The sequence below is a fragment of the Myotis myotis genome, unplaced genomic scaffold (genome assembly GCF_014108235.1).
Source record: "Myotis myotis isolate mMyoMyo1 unplaced genomic scaffold, mMyoMyo1.p scaffold_m19_p_5, whole genome shotgun sequence".
NCBI lineage: Eukaryota > Metazoa > Chordata > Mammalia > Chiroptera > Vespertilionidae > Myotis > Myotis myotis.
Window position 1 is genome coordinate 53,141,951 of NW_023416357.1, and position 16,520 is coordinate 53,158,470.

The 16,520-nt window shown below is 53.3% G+C and overlaps 1 protein-coding gene across 3 annotated transcripts; it reads left to right on the forward strand.

Moving 5' to 3' along the window:
• Positions 1 to 5,704: 5,704 nt before the first annotated feature.
• NR2F1 (nuclear receptor subfamily 2 group F member 1) lies at positions 5,705 to 15,264 on the forward strand. 3 transcript variants are annotated; one of them, XM_036310417.1, is made up of 3 exons: positions 5,705 to 6,247; positions 8,676 to 9,200; positions 14,226 to 15,264. In XM_036310417.1, exons 1-3 carry the CDS (start codon positions 5,788 to 5,790, stop codon positions 14,504 to 14,506), a joined length of 1,266 nt encoding a protein of 421 aa, XP_036166310.1. In that variant the 5' UTR covers positions 5,705 to 5,787; the 3' UTR covers positions 14,507 to 15,264. The 3 variants fall into 3 exon arrangements, with proteins under 3 accessions (XP_036166310.1, XP_036166309.1, XP_036166311.1); XM_036310416.1 differs by having other exon boundaries at positions 5,707 to 6,247; positions 8,673 to 9,200; XM_036310418.1 differs by lacking the exon at positions 5,705 to 6,247 and adding an exon at positions 6,514 to 8,011 and having other exon boundaries at positions 8,673 to 9,200.
• Positions 15,265 to 16,520: the final 1,256 nt, after the last annotated feature.

The following is a 16,520-nucleotide window of genomic DNA, read 5'->3' on the forward strand; positions in this document are numbered from 1 at the left end:
GTCACTCTTCTATTAGGTGCCCTACCAAACAACAAGAGTATCAATCGGGCCCTAGGTCCGGCGTGGCAAGCTGAACCAGTGACAAACGCCAGCCAGAGCTCCCCAGGACCTTCAGTCCCTCCACAGAAGCCATTTTGCTGGTGAGGCGGCGAGCACCAGTGGAGGCGCTCTGCGGGTGTGAAAACGCGGTCAGGGCGAGAAACCGAGGCCTGAGTGTCGCTAGGGCTGGACAAGTCCCAGAAGGGGACGGCGCCTCTCGGAACGTTTAGGTTTCTTCCTGCCCCCTTTCGAGACAGAAAGTTGGCGCATTTGTTCCCTGCCCCAAAGCCCAGGGCTTCCACTGCTCCGCGCACCACCACCAACAGCAGCCACCCTCGGGGCAGGGGCTGGGGGCTGCACCCCTCCTTCCCTTCCTTTCGGGAGGAGCGAGGGCCACGCCGCTCCCCATCCCCGGGTCACGCGGGATCCCAGGGGCCTCTTCCAAATTTGGAAGCTCAATATGGGGGCTGGCGGGAAGAGCCCGCAGTGAGCGCGGGTGGGCGCCGCTGTTCAGGCAAGTTTCAGCTCATCCTCCCGCCAAGCCTCGCCCTCGCCCCCGCCCCCGTCCCCACCCCTACCCCCACCCCCACCCCCGCCTGCAAGGCCGGATGAGGCCAGAAGCTCCAGACCGGCTCATTCCCGAGCCCCCGGGCGCGGCACCGGGCGGGCGTCGGCTGCCCCCGCCCCCGCCCCGCGCGCCCTCTGACGCAAACGCGCGCCCCTGCCCCGCGCGGAAGGAAGCGCTGCCGTTGGTTTTAATTCAAGCTCTTGGTTTCACACACGCCCCCTCGGTCCCCACCCCGCGAGGTGACCCCCTCCCCGCCCTCAGCCCTCTCGCTGCGGGCCAGGAGCCTGGCTGGGCTGTGGGGCTGCGGACCCGGGGCTCCCTCGCCGCCGCTGCCGCGGGTCCTCCGCTGGAGAAAGCGGCTCCGTGTCCCTTTTCATTCCCTGACACTATCGCCCACATCAACCAGGCAGCCACCGATGCCTTACGTTAGGGGATCCCGTTACTAACGGCGCCCGCAGGTGGGCGGCAGGAGCCGAGCTCGCCAGGCCCCGCTCGCAGCCCGGCAACGTGCGGGCGGCCCGCTCCACCGCGGCTGGAGCTCGGCCCCGGCGGGGGCGGGGGCGGCTGCGCGGTGCAAAGTCTGCCGTTCCGCGGCCCCCTGTCCCCTGCCTCCGCGCTGGAGGCCCCGTAGCTGATTCCCGTGTGTGTTGGGGAGGGGGGGGTAGAAAGTGGGGGTTGGGGAGACCTGCTTTGAATTTGGACTAACGCTCGGCTGCGGCGCGGCGGCGCTCTCCCTGCCTCCGCGCGGCTGGGCACCGGCCGGGCGCGGGCGGCTCCGGAGCAGGCCCCGCGGAAAGTTCTCGTCCCGCCCTGGCTGCCTGGACTCCGGCCCCGGCCGACAGAGGCCACTCGAGCCCAGGCTGCCTCCTGGCCTGCCCGCGTCGTCGACCCAGAGTTCAAAAGAAACCACAGTCATTGCTTTACTTGCCTGGTGCGGCAGGACTTGGCAGAGTCTCGCTTCCGGTGCCCGCGGCTCTCCGTCCAGGGTGCGGGGGCGGCTGGGCCTGCGCACGGGCGGCCAGCGGACCTTCCACTCCCTGGCGCTCGCTCTCGCCTCCGCTTCCACTCGCTCCGTCTCCCTCCTCGTTCTCATTCCTTTTCTCTCTGTCTCCCTCTCTGCCTGCGTCCTCTGCCTGCCCTCGGCTGCTTGTCTCTGCACTGGATGGAGAGTAACATTTAGAATGCATGTATAGAACGCTGGTTCTTGTTCTCTCTGTCCTTTTTTTTTTTTTTTTTTTTTTTTTTTTTTTTGTCGTGTTCATTTCACCTTTTAACTGACCAGGAGACGTGAGCGCGTTTATTTGGGGAGAGGGACAAGGGCAAGGAGCCCCCGCTGGCCCCAGTCGCCTCCTCTCCATCAGCCGCGTACAATGGACCGCCGCTTGCCGAGTGCATTGACTGTTCCCATTATTCAGGCTGGAGGGGCTGCGGGGCAGGCACAGAAAAGCCTTTATTCTGCTCTTTAAAATCGTCGCTCCTCGCGAAGCGACCGCCAACTCACGACTCAGAGGTTGGAGAGACTGGGAAGCGCCAAACGCACCCCCAAAGCGCAGCGCTTCCCAACCCCCTCCCTGGTGGAATTTAAAGTGAGAACGAGTATTAAAAAAAAAAAAACAAGCCCTACCTCGATCAATACAGCGTGGCCATTTACTCGCACCTTTTATCTGAGGGCGTGTTGAGGCTCGGGGTGCTGGAGCTGAGACAAACTTTTACGCTCTCCCGAGTAGAGGGGCGGGCGGGCGGACGCGGCTCCCACCCCCGGCGGCGGCGGCGGCGGCGGCGGCGGCTTTGTCACTCTGAGCCGCTCCGCGCCGCCTGAGCCTGCCTAGGGGAGCGATCCCAAAACGAGGGGGGTGCGCGTGTGCTATTGGAGAATATGTAACTAACAGAAGGATCATTTTCCCCTAGTACGGTCTTTCAAGTAAAAAAAAAAAAATCCATTGAAAGAATTTTCAAAGTGTTGTCTTCCTTTGGAGAAAAGGCTCGGGCTGCCTGCGGAGAGGGGAAGGAGGGCCCGGCTGTGCGCGCCCGGGCGCGGCTCCCGTCCGCTAGGTGGCAGCCGGAGCCAGCGATTTCCGCAGGCCCGCGGCCCGCCCCCTCCTCCCGCCCCCCCTCCCGCGACCAATCGCCTTCAGGAATCTCTCTCTCTCTCTCTCTCTCTCTCTCTCTCTCTCTCTCTCTCTCTCTCTCTCTCTCTCTCTCTCTCCCCCTCTCTCCTCTTTCTCTCTCCCTCCCACCTGCCCCTCTCCCTTCCCTTCTCTCCCCCACTCCCCCCTTTCCTCTTTTTCTGACTCGGCCGCACTAACTCCCCATCCCACCCCCAACAATATGAGGACTTATTACTGTATTCTTAATAATTATGGAAGCGTTGTTTGGAGTTTGGGACGGCCTGGGGATACCAAAGCGGGGGGGGGGGGAAGAAAGTAGAAAAAAATCAAATTGATTGGAAAGTTTATTTTTTAAAATCAACTCAGGGATCCATCGGAACGGTTGAATTCTGATTGATTTTGTGGCAATAGCTGCAAATTCCACGAGTGTCCTGTCGTAATTAAACCTTTTAAAACCGAGTTATACTAAGGAGCCAAAAAACAGGAGTCTCTATCTGCCTCGTTTCTTAAAAGGATATAAAATAAACGCAGTCCACACTTGGGTTATGCTTCTATGTGAAAGAAGAAAACAATCTAAACCCAGTGTATTTCACGAGTCATTAAAATGGTGAGAGTTAAATTCCCATATAAAAAATTCCTAACATTTTCGATGACACTGTCTTCAAGCTCATGAAACCTAATCTTAAAAACTTTTCATAAGAAATCGACATTATTTCCTTCTAATTTGCACGTTGCAAGGCATTCTCCCCCTCGCCATCCCTTCCCCCCTCTGGCGTTCGCGTGTGTGTGTGCGTGTGTGTGTGTGTGTGTGTGTGTGTGTGTGTGTGACCATAGACGACCCATACTAATCAGGTCTCAGAGTAAATAGCAGAGCAGGGCGATCTCAATGTAAATTGCGCTTGTCAGAAGCACACCCCCTCCCTCACTTTCTCTCCTCCTCCCCTCACCATCCCCGTCAGTAGGTAGCGGGGGGGGGGGGGGGGGGGAGAGGAGGGGGCGGGACTCTCCAACCAATGGCGTGCAGGAGGCATGGCTAACCTTAGCCTCCCATTTTCTCCTCCCTCCCCCCCTCCCATTCAGGGCTCTGACCAGTCAGTCTCCTTTGATTATCAGTTGCCAGCAGCCCTTCTCCTGGCTCCTTGACACGAGCTCCATATAAGGCAGCGATCTCCATAGAAACGTGTCAGTTTCAATAGTAGTGTCAAAGTTCACTATATACAGACATTCGCGCAGATCCCCCTTTCGGAAACATTGCTCTGCGAGTCCTCCCGATTAAACGCATTCAATTTTGGGATCTCTCTCTCTCTCTCTCTCTCTCTCTCTCTCTCTCTCTCTCTCTCCCTCTCTCTCTCCTCTCCTCCTCCTCCTCCTTCTCCTCCTCTTCTGCCTCTCTCTTTCTCAGTCTCTCAATCTCTCTCTCTTCTTTCCCTCGCTCTCTTCTCTCCTTTTTCTCTTTTCTTACATATCCTCTTAGTTGTTTTCCCCGTATTCTTTTTCTCTCTCTCCTTTTTCTCCCTCCTTCTTGTCTTTTTTACTCCATTCCTGCAGAAAAGAGAGGGCTAAACTTAAAAAAAAAAAGGAGGAGGAGGAGGAGGAGACACCCCCTTCGTATTCTTCTTATCGTTATTTTATACATATATGATTTTTTTTGGAGGGAGGGTGTTGGTTCCCGGCTGAAGAGCACTTATTTAAAATACTAAAAAAAGAACATTTTTGGGCGATCTCCAGGGTTTTTTTAACTAGCTCTGTGTGTTATAGCAGAAGAAGCAGAAGAAGGAGCAAGAAAGAGGAAAAGAAGAGGATTATTTATTCGACCTACTTTGGATGTCTCTCTCGCTTTTTTTTTTTTTTTTTTGCAATTCTTTTTCTTCTGAATTTTATTTTTCCTATTTCGCTGTGAACTCGTCGCCGGCGTGAATTATCTCCTATTTTTCTTCTTTTCCATCACCTCCCCAAAGAAGAAGGCACTGAGAGCCCGGCGCCACCGGCACAACAAAAAGAGCAAAGTGTGCGATCCTCCTCGCCCGCCGCCTCTCGCTTTCCAGCTCTGCCTTCCTGAATGGCTGGCAGCGTCCGGCCCTGGACCTGGCCCCCCGACACCAGCGCGCCCTGATCTCCGCCATCAGCCTTGCCCCGCGCCCCGCTCGGCTCACCGAACTCCCCTCCATCTCGAGCCCAGCGAGGGCTCCTGCCGGGACAGCGGCGGCGGCGCGGGCGGCCCCCGACCCGGGCTCGCGCTCCGGCGGCGGCCCCGACTCCAGCTCGGACTCCGGCCCGGGCCCCGGCTCCTCCAGCGGCGCTCGCCGCTGCAGCTGAGGCGGCGGCTCCAGCGGCGCCTGCAGCCCCGACCTCCTTCTCCACCGCCGCCGCTGCCGCCGCCGCCCTCGCGGTCTTCCTCTGTGTCGGCTCAGCCCGCGCTCAGCGCGTAGCCCGAGCGGCCGGCGGGCGGGCAGGCGCCTGGCGCGGGTGAGCGAGTGTGTGTGCGAGTGTGTGTGTGCGCGGGGGTGCGGGCGAGGCGGAGGGCGAGTGTGTGCGCGCGCCGTGGCCCATGCCCGCCGCCCCCGGCGCTGCGCCCCGCGCCGCTCCCGGCTGCCGCCTGTGCCATTTCTGATTTTGCAACTTGGGGAAGAAGAAAAAAGCGAGAGAAGGGAGCTTGCTCTCCGGGGGGGTGGGGAGGGGGGGGAAGGAGAGCGTGGCCCCCCCAGGATCGGAGCGCGGGGGGAGCGGGCGAGGGGAGCAGGGGTGTTGCGGGGGGGGATCCTGAGAGCCTGGGGGGGCTGCAAAAAGAGAGAAAGAAAACAGCAGGAACCACAACAAAACGCCAGCAGGGCGGGCGGGCGCGCAGCAGCAGCGGGGCGGCCGAGGCAGTAGCGGCGGCAGCGGCGGCGGCGGCAGAGGCAGCGGCCGGTGCCCGGCTCGGGCTCGGCTCCCGCGACCCCGGGGCGCCCGGTGGGCCCCCCGCCCCCTCCCCCTCCCCCCTTCCCCTTCCCCTTCCCCTCCCAGCGCGCCCGCGCGCCCCGTGGCCCTCGGCGAGCAGCTCGGCTCCCCCCAGCGCTCCCCGGGCCCAAAGATATGGCAATGGTAGTTAGCAGCTGGCGAGATCCGCAGGACGACGTGGCCGGGGGCAACCCCAGCGGCCCCAACCCCGCAGCGCAGGCGGCCCGCGGCGGCGGCGGCGCCGGGGAGCAGCAGCAGCAGGCAGGCTCGGGCGCGCCGCACACTCCGCAGACCCCGGGCCAGCCCGGAGCGCCCGCCACCCCCGGCACCGCAGGGGACAAGGGCCAGGGCCCGCCCGGCTCAGGCCAGAGCCAGCAGCACATCGAGTGCGTGGTGTGCGGGGACAAGTCAAGCGGCAAGCACTACGGCCAATTCACCTGCGAGGGCTGCAAAAGTTTCTTCAAGAGGAGCGTCCGCAGGAACTTAACTTACACATGCCGTGCCAACAGGAACTGTCCCATCGACCAGCACCACCGCAACCAGTGCCAATACTGCCGCCTCAAGAAGTGCCTCAAAGTGGGCATGAGGCGGGAAGGTGAATATTTCTTCTCTGCTTCTCTCCCTGAGCTTCGCCCGCCTTCCCGGCCCTCTTTCTTTCTCTCTAGCAGAGGTGGCTGCTGTATGGGGCTGGGGCTCCTGCAGTCCTGGCCCGTCCCAGCTTCCCCTGTCCCCGCTGCCTTCCTCCCCCGGCATCCCGCCCCCCCCCCCCCCCAGCTCGTTGCTGCTGCCTCCCCCTCCCGGCCTGCGCTCGTCTCCCTGGCTCCTCCATCCCTCTCGCTGCCTGCTCGGGATTGTGTCCCTGGGATCGTGAGCTGTGGCTTAAAATCCCCTTCTTCCTCTGTCTTGGATGTGCTCGATGTGTGTCTCTTTCCCGCGTGTGCGTGAGGATGCTTGCGCTGTGCTGGCATGAACTTGGGGAGGGTGCTTACTTCCCCCAGAAAACTCTGTGTCTGTGTTTTTGCATCTCACTTTCCCCTCCATCTTTTCCTTCCCTTTATTTGAAATGGGGGAGGGCTGGGGACTGGAGTGCCCTGAGTAGATTCATTGCTGCATCATCCTTTTGGAAGCTTAGCATGGAAAAAGAGGAGTGAGATTTATTGCACTTGTAGGTCTAATTAGGGGAGGGGGGGCGCTTCTGGCCTGTTCACTGGTTCCCTCTCTTCTACATGGAGCTGGGGCCGCCTCCTCCGGAGCTGTGGCCTTGTTTTCACCCCTCTACTTTGAAAGGAAAGTTTGTGACTGAGCCGTGCTTTCATAGTTGTGTCATTTTTTTAAAAAAAAAGCATGATACTCATTTTATTTCTTCATCAAACTCCACCCTCTGCTTAAATACTGCATACAAATTACAATTTACAACGGCATTTACCGAACCTTCTGATTTGGCTATAATGCATAGATAGACTGCAGCTGGCATGAGCTTCCACATCATTTAATCCCTGTGTTGTATGGCTTTGGTTTCTTTTAAAGCAACTTTTGATGTTGTATTTAGATATGCTTCATGTTCATGTGGCAAGAGATGCAGCACTTTTCTTATAAATATATTTAGCCATTTACAGTTAAAGTTTATCTCCTGACAATCATTAAAGATGTCTTATAGTCAAATTAGCGAACCAGTCAATTTTGCAGAATGCAGATTACTCCTTCTTGTAATTGACTTTAAAATTATATTTTATATGCCACAGGAAAAGAAATTGAATTCCTTCAGATCTCAAAGAGCAGGCAAATATGACGACTTCATTTCTAGCTCCAGGAAGATTTTGTAGGCATCTGGGGGGAGGGGGGAGAAAAAACAACAACTTTGAATTGTGCTGTCATTTAATTGAAAAATAACTGCCAAGTTCAAAACTATAATTAGAAAAAAGTATTCTAGCCATTATGTTTCAAGATCTGAAATTGCATTGGGACTCGCATTAAAAATGGAATCAAAGCAAACTTAAGAAAACAGTGCACAACCTGAAATAAGACAGCTACGTGTACATGGACATATCTACATTAATTTGTTGGGGGGGAGAGTTCAGTAGCCCTAACTTTTCCTAGAGTTGTCTTTGTTTACATGGCAATTTAAAACGCTGGCACTGTTGAAGTAAAACATACACATTAAAAAAAAAAAAAAACTTTGGTCAGCTTTAAGAACTCAAAGCATGCTTACGTTTTGCATTCAGATGGTTAATGAATCCAGTGTTTTTGCAGTTGCAAGCTCGTGCATTCACTGGGCAAAAGCTGGCTGCAGGTTGCAGTGGCACCACGCAGGACAGACATTAATTATATTTCCTACTTTTTCCCATAATGTTTGGCTACTGTAAGTTCAACTTTTTTTTGAAATTTTTCAATTTTCTGTTGCTTTTAACAGCGAGAACTTTGTGTGGGGCGATGGGGAGGAAAGGAGAGGGGAGGGAAGCAGGATACTTGTTTTCTATTGAAAAGTTGTAAGTGATTAGTAGCATATGTAACTTGTATCTATTTTAAGGGTAATTCTATGGCATTTTTAGAGAATATGAGAGCATTTTGAGCAAAATGTTGCTTGCTTGCAAATGAAGAGGCAGCTAGGCATTTGCCTAGAACCACAACCTTTCTCTGGTTCCTCCTGTTTGTTTTCTACACTGATTTGTTTCATTCTGGAGGGGGTGAGTGGGATTTCATTGATCTGCGTGCTACTCCTTGGTGGTAGAGGGGTTGGGTGGGACTTTCTTGGGCTTGCGGGGCCTGGGGGCCCTGAAGTCAGGCCTAGTTCTGGCGGGGCTGGGGTGACCAGGTGCGCAGGCGATGGACCGGCGGAGCAAGAGGGCCTCACCCCAGGTTTCCTGCTGGTGAAGGCCATAAGAGCGAGCGCGAGAGCAAACGCGCCGGGAGCGTGTGACTGTGGGAAGAGCCTCCGCATTGTGTCGGGCGCTCTGCAGCGCGGCTATGTCCGCAAGCCCCCTGGATGCACATTGCCTCTTTTCTCTCTTTCTTTTTGTCAGCGGTTCAGCGAGGAAGAATGCCTCCAACCCAGCCCAATCCAGGCCAGTACGCGCTCACCAACGGGGACCCCCTCAACGGCCACTGTTACCTGTCGGGCTACATCTCTCTGCTGCTGCGCGCGGAGCCCTACCCCACATCGCGCTATGGCAGCCAGTGCATGCAGCCCAACAACATCATGGGCATCGAGAACATCTGCGAGCTGGCCGCGCGCCTGCTCTTCAGCGCCGTCGAGTGGGCCCGCAACATCCCCTTCTTCCCGGATCTGCAGATCACCGACCAGGTGTCCCTGCTCCGCCTCACCTGGAGCGAGCTGTTCGTGCTCAACGCGGCGCAGTGCTCCATGCCACTGCACGTGGCGCCGCTGCTGGCCGCCGCCGGCCTGCACGCCTCGCCCATGTCCGCCGACCGCGTCGTGGCCTTCATGGACCACATCCGCATCTTCCAGGAGCAGGTGGAGAAGCTCAAGGCGCTGCACGTCGACTCGGCCGAGTACAGCTGCCTCAAAGCCATCGTGCTGTTCACGTCAGGTGAGGCTGCGGTCGCTAGGAGGGCAGGCCGCGCGCGGAGCCGCCGCAGGCTCCTTTCGGCCGGGCCGGCCTTCTGCCCCGCCGCCGCGCCGGCCGGCCTCGCCGGACCCGGACCCGGGGCCTGGCCGGGACCTGCGGCCCCCGCGCACAGACGCGGCCGGTGGCGCCGCTGCCATCTTGAGAGCGTGGCGGTGCGGGAGAGGCGGCGGCGCGGAGGCGGCAGCGGGCCTAGCGGCCTGGACCCCCGCGCGGGGCCGCGGCGGGTGCGTGTCTCGTGGGGGAGGCGGTGTTGTGGATCGTCTGGCTGCGCGTGTGTGCGGGGTGCTTGCGTGTGTGTGTGTGTGTGTGTGTGTGTGTTTCTGGGGGAGGGGAAGGAAGGAAAGAACGTGGGAATGCGGCTTTCTCCTCTGTGTGGCACGCTCCCTGGATGAGTTTCCTGATAGAGAGGCGCGCGCACACATACATATACACACACAGGTGGAAAGAGAAGAATACGCACAAGTAAATCATAAATAATCCCGTTTTATTGCTGCCTGATTTTCCCTTATCGGAAACCATTCATGTTTGCAGTTGCTGAGGTTATTGAGGGTCGTAAAAAACGGATTCGATCTAAACAAGAAAGATAAAAACAAAAGCAAGACTGTAGAATCCAGAAGTGCGGTAGGCTCCCCGCCCCGGAGGTAAATCTCATCGCCATGCAAAACACTTGAACATCGGAAATTTAACAGAGTGCCTTAAAAATATCAAATTAAATGTGGGCGGCGGTAACATGCATGTTAACAATTTCTCTTATGATAGATGGTTCAAATTAACTTCCAGGAAAGTGCATTAACGTTGCCTTTGAAGGCTCTGGTCTGAGCCTCTGAGAACACTGCCCGCCTTTTTTATTATTGTAACCTGCAAGAGGGAAACATATAAACACCCGGGACAGCAGGTAATGGGGGAAATATAAACAAAGCCAGAAGGGACGCTGGTGGGGAACAGAGCTGCCCAGACTGGGGCTCAGCCTTGCCCACTGTGAGGAGGGTTAGCTGCAGTTTTACCTCCAGGATTGCCACTATTGTTTTTAATTCCTCCATTCCGAGAACAAATAAACTATCCTAATAAATCTAGCCTAGAACCAGGACACCCAAAGGCCAAATTAAAACCATTCTTGAGCAGAGGTGGCGAAACCCCTTTCCCAAGGCCTTGTTGAACAGTAAGCAGTGGTGTAATCTATCAGTATTTCTTGGCTTTCATGCATGAAGAATCGTATTTACGTTGTATTAAAATGACTCTTAAATTTGCACAATATTGTAATGTAGCAAATGTAGTATTGATATCGATCTGAGCAGCAGATAATTTATTTAGACAAGAGCATCTCATTGGTATGCAGGGTGGCCAGAGCTGGGGACTTGGACTGCCCCCCTCTTACTTTCAGTGCAAATACAGGTCTGCTAGTGGGAGAGGGAGTTACTCTTTGCAAGAGGATAAAGTGAGAACCTTAAAACAAATGGAAGATTTATTGAATAGCCTCCTTGGTGTTTGAATGCGTTTTATCTTAATAAGTCTTCTTGATAGAAACGTGTTTTTCACAAGTGACAAAGAGCCTGGGAAGCAATGACCGGGCTGCGTTAGTGCTGGCAGGCCTGGGCCTGGCTGGCTCTCCACTCCCCGGCTCTTTAGCCAAATTAATCAGGAAGCAAGCCAGTGTCAGGGAGGCTGGGGTTTTTAAATCTCATCCAGTGAGGTGTCTTGAAGCAGATATGTGACTTGAAGCTGGACAGAGGTCTTCTCAAGAAAGGTCTCCCCTCCCTTGTCCTTGTCCTTCCTAAGGTTCTTTGAACTCCCTTGACTTTTCTGATCCCCTGCCCTTTCCCAGAGAGAGGCGAGGACTGTGCAGGCTGCAGAGTAGACTGTGGAATTACTTAGCTTTTCTTTCAACTTTTCATCCTAAAACATCCCTGTGAAAAGTGTTTCTTAAAAAAAAAAAAAAAAGTCCCAAAGAAGTTTCTTCAAGTCTTCAAGGTGCAAGGGGGAGGCAAGAAGTGAACAATAACATTATTTTGCTGGAAAATTGCAAGCAGAGTATCTGAAAATGGAAATAGAGCTGTCAGTAGTAATTCACCCCCCTCTTTCATACAACACATTTCCACTTTTGACTAAACTTGTTTTGATTGCCAGCCAGAAGGGAATTCATGGGAAGCCTTCTCAAAGTCATCCAACTTTTGAGCAAACTTTGAATGATGGAAAAGACAGTTTTAGACATATTGTCCAATGAGGTTTGCTCCGGTTAAGTATTTGAAGCTGGCACAGGGGTTCCCTGTGGTGGTTTTCACATTTGGCCTCCGGATGGTATGCTTAATCCTTAATATTCTGGACAGCATCCAAAGGCTAGGTCATGACCTGAACTTACTTTTTTTAAAAATTCATTAATTCATACACCTAAATATTCCCTCAAATAAATGAGACCTTCCCTGAAAGGAGCCATCTAGTTAACATAAATACAATAAATCCATTTTCAGTACAATAATAACTTTGATTTCTAGTTATGGCAGCTGATTACATCTATATTTCCTGAACACTAAACTCTTCTGAATGCACAACATGAAATACATTCTCTGCACTACAAAGGCTAAGCCGGGAGGGCCTGAACAGTAATGGTTATTTATTTACATAATTTCTTTTCCATATACTGTAGAAGAAATATTGAGGTTTCCCACATTGACACTGCCATATAAAAAGTAAGACATGGATTTTGCACATGCTGACTCCTTTTCTGATCTGGGGTATATATAAATCATGGCGTATAAATATGGACTACATTACACCCCCTGCTCACCTTGCTTTGCTACCACAACCACTCCATCCATCTAAGAGCTCACACCGTCTGTCCACAGTTGAGGGAATCCTATTGCAGGAATATCCAGAGTGGGGATGACTATCTACACTGGGAAGCCAGGCCCGGACTAGGGCCATAGGGCTTGCTTCCTGGCACCTGGCAGTCCGCTGAGCTACAGGCATTCTGCCTTCAAAGGAGGAAAGATATCAAAGCAGCCAGCACAGGGCCCAAGCAAGACTTTCCTGGGCTTCTCTCCCTTGGAGTGGCCTAGCTGGGAGAAGGGTAGTGACCTTGCACTCTGGGGTCCCTCGTCATAAATATCAGATAAATATTTTACGGACCTGAGGGGATGCCATATGGGTCTTTTTAAAAAATCTGCTGGGGTATCAGTGGGTCCTTTTCATTTTGCATTGTCTGAGGCTGAAAGGGATCCTGACGTATAATGGGCAGATAATGCATGTAAAGCAAGATATATGTAAATATGAGTCTGCATGCATGGTGGCTATTCAGCAGAGCCAGGTTAGCAAGCAGGGCCAAGGGCAGACCTCAGGGTCCCTTCTCTAAGGAGCAAAGCCCCAAAGTGCTCCTGCCCTCGCCCTGCTAGCCATAAAACCTGACTGATTTCCCAAGGCAGGCGGGTGTGGATGCACCCTAGCAGCTGGCTGGAGTAATTAGACATCTGACAGGAACCCAGTCTGGATCTGGGGTCAAAGGACACTTGCCTCAGAAGTTCTTGAATCATCATCACTACTTTTATTTGTATTTTTGCTCAAGGCCATCGCCTTGTAAATGAAGGTGGTATATGTCTTGTAAGCCCCGGTTCTTAAAATATGAAGACATAAAGCTCAGAAACCCAGCAGACACAGGTTTCACTTTGAATCATTTGCTGTGTCTTTGTAGGGTCACACTTGCCATTCACAAACATATAATGTCCTTTTAGGGGCATCGCCACGCATGGATTTCTTCCCAGATCTATATATTAGCAAACTCTGCCTTTGATCTCTAGTCAACCTCCGGACTGGCTAAGGGTTCCTCTGTGATCTTCCTGTTTTTGAAATATTCATTATTAATATAAGAAACAACACAGGCATTTAAAGTAGGAAGCCTTCATCTCATTCCGCTGATTCCACCAGCCCCTCCATTTGCTTGCCTCCAGCTAGTTGATATAGTATGAACTGCTGTTTTGAAATATTTTCAGGAGACCAAGAGGAGCCTTGGTTGATGTGAGATAAACACACAGGTTTTGAGATGCCGTCCTTGCATGTAGCCCCCCCCCCCCCCCCCCCGCGCATCCTTGGTCCTGTAAAGGAAGCCTATCTCCCCAAATCCCCCCTCAACTCCCCATCTTCCAGTTTGAAGCAGCAGCAGCTGCTGCTGCCTCTAACCCAGCTTTGTGTCTGATCACGAAAGATGTCTCCTTTCTGCAGCCTGGGGTCACTGAGCCACATTCTTTCTGATTATTACACAGTTTACAGAGATGTGACCAATTTTCAATTACTTGATCTAAGGCACAGATAGCAGTGTACACCCTCACCAAGGCGTTGCTGCGGAGTCCTTGCTTCCATGGATAGTGGATCTCAAATCCTCTCTTGCTAACGCCTGGGCTTGATCTGATTCCAGGCACTGCCAGCCCATGATTCCTTGCCTGCTCTTAAGTGTTTGTTCACTACACAGTCCAGGTGCTCCTTAAGGTTTCTGGTTGGGGTCATTTGTTGGGAGGGGGACTCCACGGAGCCTTTAAGAACTGCCTTCAGGCTGCACATTCAGGGCTCCTGAACACCCAGAAAGCAGTGGGGCCCAAGTCCTCCCTTTAATGAGCACAGTGGAAGGATGCTCCCCTGGAGGCACAGGACAGGTTGCTGCCACAGCAAACATGGCTCCAGCACCTTACGTTACTTAATCCAAAGGTGAACAAGGAAAAACAAAGGGATGAGAGAGGTTGCTGCCTCTGCATGTGTGCGCTTCTCTCTCCAGCTCCCCTAGGCTTGGTGGGGGTTTGGTTTATTTTATTTGTTTTGGGGCTGGTCGAGGAGTGGGGAAGCATGGATGGGTGGATTTCTTCCATTTTCTCTTCTATTTCTTTTTTTCTCCTTTTCTCCTCAAAAAAGATTATTTTAATGGCTTGCTGTTTGTGCTTTTGCTACTCACTGACCTAACCATGTGCCCACTCCCCTTGTCTTTCCTTCCTGTGGCTGCTTGGGCAGATGCCTGTGGCCTGTCGGATGCCGCCCACATCGAGAGCCTGCAGGAGAAGTCTCAGTGTGCGCTGGAGGAATATGTGAGGAGCCAGTACCCTAACCAGCCCAGCCGCTTTGGCAAACTGCTGCTGCGCCTGCCCTCCCTGCGCACAGTGTCCTCCTCAGTCATCGAGCAGCTGTTCTTCGTCCGTTTGGTAGGTAAAACCCCCATCGAAACTCTCATCCGTGATATGTTACTGTCTGGGAGCAGCTTCAACTGGCCTTACATGTCCATCCAGTGTTCCTAATCCTTGGGCACTTCCCACCTGCCCCCACCTCCTTAGAGACTCAGAGGACCTGCGGGGACCATGGACTCCAAAGCCTGGGGGACCGGGCAGCTGATGCAGGGTGCAGCGTGCGGGGCAGGCTGGGCAGGGGGGAGGAGGGCCGGGAAGGCAGGAGCAGCCCACCCTACAGAAATGCAACCCAAGCTACAATCCAGGAGAAAAAGAGACTCTTTTAGGATCAGATCTGTGAACACATTGGAAAGGAAAGGAAAAGGACCTTGTGTCTGGTGAGAAAAAGAAAACAATCTTTGGAAGAGAGGACCATGAGAATTTTAATAAAACAGAAGGAGACTAATGGACCTTCCAGGATTTATTGTGGACGGATGTGGATATATTCTGTACAGAAAACAACACATGGAAGTGGACTGAATCCTATGTAGAAACACACACGCACCCCCAAACATGGTTATTCATTTTGTAAGATACTAGTCTTTATTTTCATTTTTTGTAAAATTTAAACATCGTATGCACATAAAAAAGGAAACAAGAATTAGGGGAAAATAACATTTTCCAAATAATTATAAAAAATTGTCCTGTGTCTATGTATCTATATCTGTTTTGTATTTTTTTCTGGTTCCAAACCAGATTTCCTGTGATTCTATACTAATAATTTTTGATATAACCCTTTGCTTCTTATAATGAGTGCGATATATGTTGTCAAGGCTGTTCTTCAAGAATTAAAATTGAAGTGAAAATTTAAACAAAAATAAAAGAATTTAGCAAAACCCATGCGTCTGGTTGTTTGACAGATGTCATCAGTGCAAAAGAACACTCCAATTAATCTCCACTCCAATTCTTATTAGAAGGGGGGTGCGTTTAAGAGGGGGAAACTTTTAAGGTCTATTACCAAGTTGGCTAGATTTATTTCCTAAACCAAGTCACTGCTTGGTTTTGTAAATTTAGAGGGCCAGGCTCTGCATGGGCCATTGTGGTCCGGAACGACAGGGAGCCTTGGTTGCAGATATCCCATGTGACCTTGTGGGTGGTGGTGGTGGGCTGCTAGAGGGCCTGCGTGCAGCTGGGCCTCAGGCTGGCAAACCTGGTCATATGGCTGGTCCAGGCTCAGGTACTACTTGCTTCTGGGACTGCATGTGGGTCTTGCCTGGCAGGAGGGGTGTGAAGCACTAGAAGAGGAGGGTCAAGGGAGGGAAAGCTTTGCTCGGGCACCTCTGTACCTCATGCCTGTGATGGGAGGGTCTGGCCTCTCCCTAGCCCTGGGAGAGGTGGGGCCTCAGTGCTGGGAGCCCTGGCTTTGCTCCCTCTACGGTCCCCTGCAGAAGTGGCGAGGGTTCGCCCTTTTCCATACCCATGTGACGGGTCCCCTGCAGGGCCCTCCTGGTGTATTGGGTGGGTGGAAGGGCCTTGCTGCGGCCTTAAAGGTGTTGTGGGCCTGGGACCTGGGAGTGGGGGAGCTAGGCTGGAGCAGGTCCTTTTCAGGAGGGTGTTTGGGTCCTAGTGGCCCCGTCAGGGCAGAACCCTCCCGCCAGGCCTCTCCTCGGGTGTGCTGGGGCTGCTCTCTCACACAGCTTTAAGAGCAGGGCTGTTTTATAAATCACAGGCGGCACTTCGAGAGCACACACTGCCAAAGGAGCTTTTTCTTCCCGTATTAATAAAGCTAGATCTTTTAAAATAACACCTCTCAACCGCTCCCCCCGCCCCCCCCCACCCCCGCCCTGCCTTCCCCAGCCCCAAACAGGCCCTTTTCAGGCTAGTGCGTCACTTTTAGAAGCAAGTGGCAAAGTTTTGCTTTCAACTTGCTATCTAGAAGTCTCCAGGTCCCCACCCCACTCCTTTAAAAACGCATTAAGGAGCTCCTACACTCCAACCAGCTTGCATTACAACCAGCTTGGAGTGTGGATACTCCGGGCAGAGCACAGTTCAGGCAATGCCCTGCGCTCTGTGGAGAAGCCCTGCAGGTCCATGATCCCAGCCAGCCCGCCTGCAGACTGCCGGAGCCCTACCACAGGCAGGAGTC